The 3,751-nt window shown below is 44.8% G+C and overlaps 1 protein-coding gene across 1 annotated transcript in view; it reads right to left on the bottom strand.

Annotated features, from left to right (window-relative positions):
* Positions 1-1,317: 1,317 nt before the first annotated feature.
* PDCD2L (programmed cell death 2 like) overlaps positions 1,318-3,751 on the bottom strand; it is a gene marked incomplete at its 5' end in the record, with an annotated part of 13,209 nt that continues 10,775 nt past the window's right edge. Inside the window, one exon of the mRNA XM_019505276.1 lies at positions 1,318-1,472. Coding sequence (XP_019360821.1) covers positions 1,342-1,472 — 131 coding nt within the window. The remainder of the gene's footprint in view (positions 1,473-3,751) is intronic.

The following is a 3,751-nucleotide window of genomic DNA, read 5'->3' as shown; positions in this document are numbered from 1 at the left end:
AGGGGCACAGCTTAGCACTGTTACTCCTGCTGCTGCCGGGTGGCCAGGGGGCACCTCGCCACAGCTGTGTGGGGCTCCCTGTAGTGGCACTGAGTTTCTCTGTTCCACCCTGCTGCATCAGGTGCCATCTGCCAGGCTGTGAATGCCCCTGGGAGGACGGCAGCAGGGTAGGAAGCCCCAAGCCCAAAGCTGGCAGCCTGCATCCATCCCTGCCCCATACACAAATCTGGGGGGCATATGCCACCCATACCTCTCTGAGTGTGCAGTGGCAGGGAGCCAGCCCCCACCCCCAGAATAACTACCTGTGGCTCCATTTTGCTTCCCTGTGTGGGCCCTGCAGCCACATATTCCTGGACCCAGACACTACCTCGGCTGGGCAGCACCCCTAACCCCATCCTGCCCTATTCCCTCCCTCTGCCCAACTCCCTCCCTCCCTATGAGAGGCTCAATCCCCACCCCCCAGACTTACCTGTGGGGAGCTGCTCTCATGTGGCCTGTCACGTGCATGTGTGCACACACACGTACATGGCACCCCCCGTCTGATCACCCTCCATCCGCTCCCCCCAGCCCAGAGCAGGCTAGAACTCTACTAGCCTGCAAGGGGAAACCTGCTGTTTACTGCGTTATTCTCCATAAAATGATAAAAATCAGTGTTTTTTTTACATTTTGTCATGGTGAAATACCAAATTCACTCTAACTATAGCTACTCCTCACTTAACATCGTAGTTACAGTCTTGAAAAATGCGACTTTAAGCAAAACGATGTTAAGCGGATACAATTACATTACAGTAGTTACCTACTAGCAGGCAGCAGCCAAACATTATAACTGAACATTGTGTGACTAAGTAAGTATGTTCTCTAAAAGAACAGCGACATAATGAAACAATGTTAACCGGGACAACGTTGTGAGGAGTACCTGTACTAGTCTGGACACTATAGGCTGGATAATCTTCCCAAATGACTCAGTTTTAGTATTATAGAATACTGTCTGGCTGACAAGCAGAGCTAGACAGAGTGCATTAAAACCCATCCTCCTTTTCTCTTGAAAGTTTCCAAGGATAAATTAGAACACATAACACTAAATCTGGGTATAAAGCCTGGCATATAAACAAAAGCAAATTTTATATAAACCAAACATTATAGAAGCACACCAGTATTTTCTTCCCACTAAAGCAGTCTGACTTATTGACAAGAACCACAAAAAAAAAAAAGTGACATTACTGAGTGAATTGGAAATTTCACTCTATTTTCACTTGCTCATTGTTCTGCTGCACAATTAAAACAGTTCTGTTTTACAAAAGAAAAAAAACCCCAAAATGGCTTTACAAGGAAGAATTAAGTTTATTTAAATAGTTGCTGATCTGGGTCTTCTTGTATAAAAATAAATTCCTCTAGGGGATTCTTCTGATTTACTGACCAACAGCTTCTTTCACATGTGTAAACCAAAACTGTCCCAAATTCGATTGACAGATCTGGGGGGGAAATGAAAAACAAGTGGTGTTTAAGATTACATGACATGGCACATTTTAGACATTACTACATTTGAAGAGGGGTGCCTATAAACAATATTTTCAGAAATGAAACACCAATATGTGCAGAAAACTATATAATGACTTAATCTGTCCTTTTGATTTGTCCTACTGTTTGTCTCAAGTGAGCTAGAACGTTACTCTGTCAACCATTAATGCTGTAGTAGCCAGGCAGAAAACACAACCCTGAACATCTCTAGGATGTTAACTAATGCTCCAATCCTGAACACACTTATGTACAAACTAAATTAGTAATGCAAACAATCCCTCTTATTTAGTCATTTCTTGAATGTAGAAGATGGTACGAGGATAATTGACTTAGTACAATGGATTAATTGTGTGCTTCAAGTGCTTGTTGGATGGGGGCTTAATTCAGTGCTTAGTTTGTTCCTACAGGCTAAATTAAAACTGATAAATTTCTTGGCATTACTTATTAAAGAAATCAAATAATGTAGAACTTCAGATTCAATTTCATTCAATCAAGACTCCAAATACTTCTCAGTTAGCCCCATCATAAAGGGAAGTCCAGAAAGGTTCAGTCAAAAATGGATTTTTGTTTGGCAAAATGATATAATTTCAGTTATACCTGCTTTTTAATCTGCCTGTAAAAATGTTTCACGGTTCTATGAAGTGGTCCAGGTAATCTACTAATCCTCATATTTGTTTCCCGGTGTAAGAATATACTGCATACCCTTTATATATAAGGGTATGCAGTAATTTTAAAAGAATATTAAAGTCTCTCATTTCTTTTAGTTCCAGAAATTTTAAGTGTCCGTATTTTCTAACTAAACAGTGTAATTTCATATGGATGCCATCTTTTTGGATAAAATTTAGAAAATAAATTTAAAGTATTACCCAGGTCACCTTATTACAATTTACAGCCTTTTCAGTTGTGGATCAAGTTCTACTTATGGTTTTGAAATCAATGATAAGAATAGAATATAACAAAAAATAAAAGTGTGTTTGTAGTTGGTAAATCACAACCCTATTTACCTGGAATCACAGGGTGCAGGTATGAGTATATGCAAGTGTGAGGATGAAGAAACATCTTGATCGCAATCAGTCCTGAACTATATTTTGATATAAACACCCCTCAAAAAACTAGAAATCTTCCTTCCCCAAACTTGCCTTCTAGATTTATATAATTTACCACTTAGTCAATTCAAGATTTTTTTAAAGCAACAAACAAAATAAAAATTTGTATATTAGCATAGAAACAACTGTACAGTGGATTCCTCTTACTGGAATCACTTTGGGAAATGATGATTTGATTCTATTAACTGGCTGATTCCATTAAAAGGAGACCTGTTTTTTTAAGAACACAGATACTCACTCCTCCCTCACAGCCTCCTGGCCCTGCTCATGCCTCTCACTCCCTGCCCCTGTCCATAGTCCCCCAGCCCTGCTGGTACCCCCCAGCTGCCAGGGCTATAGGGCCAGGAACCCAGGTCTGCAGCCCCCTTCCCCCAGCAGGAGGTAACAGCTGCTGCAGCGCAGCAGAGCCTGGCTCCCCACCTGCTGCTGCTTGCTGCGGGATCAGGGGGTGGGGGCAGCTCCCTGGCATGGCACGCACTCCTGGAGGGGCAGAGAGTGACCACAGCCCCCCAGATCTGTGCATGGGGTGGGTGTGGGGGCAGGTAGTGAGGGCAGCTGCACGGAGCTGTGCCCCTCAAAAGCTACTGCGCATGCAGGGGGTGCGTCACCAGGGAGCCCCACCTCCCAGATGAGCTGACCGTGGCCCCATCCCACTCTCTGCTGGGGCCCCAGTCCCCTGCAGGCTGGAAATCTGTCAGCCTGCAGAGGGCTTCTCACAAAACTGCACAATCCACAGGCTTCTCTGGTAAAATGATTCCAAAAAGTAGGGGTGTACCGAGAGAGGTTTTGGGGGCTGATACCGATTGCCGATTTTTAAGGAGGCATTTCAGCCGATACCAATCCAATTTCTGATACAGCTGCATCCAGCTAATAAGTCTGTTATGGTGGAAGGGGAGGGGGGAGGAAGGGTGTGTGGGGTGGGCAGATCAGTGGTGAGGGAGGGAATGGGGCTGGGGTAGCCTCAGCTCATCCAGGGGACATGGAGGGAAGACCAGTTCCTGCCACTGCCTGCACTCCGGGAGGACATGGAGAGGGGAGTGGCTGGGAGTGGCTGGTTGTGAGCTGGGGCCAGGGCAGTGCTAGGCTCTTTTTGCCACATTGTACAGGGGGGTGGGGGTGTGCGCAGC

Source organism: Gavialis gangeticus, unplaced genomic scaffold (genome assembly GCF_001723915.1).
Source record: "Gavialis gangeticus isolate Ggan-Ray unplaced genomic scaffold, GavGan_comp1, whole genome shotgun sequence".
Classification (NCBI taxonomy): domain Eukaryota; kingdom Metazoa; phylum Chordata; order Crocodylia; family Gavialidae; genus Gavialis; species Gavialis gangeticus.
This window is presented reverse-complemented; position numbering and strand designations above follow the sequence as displayed.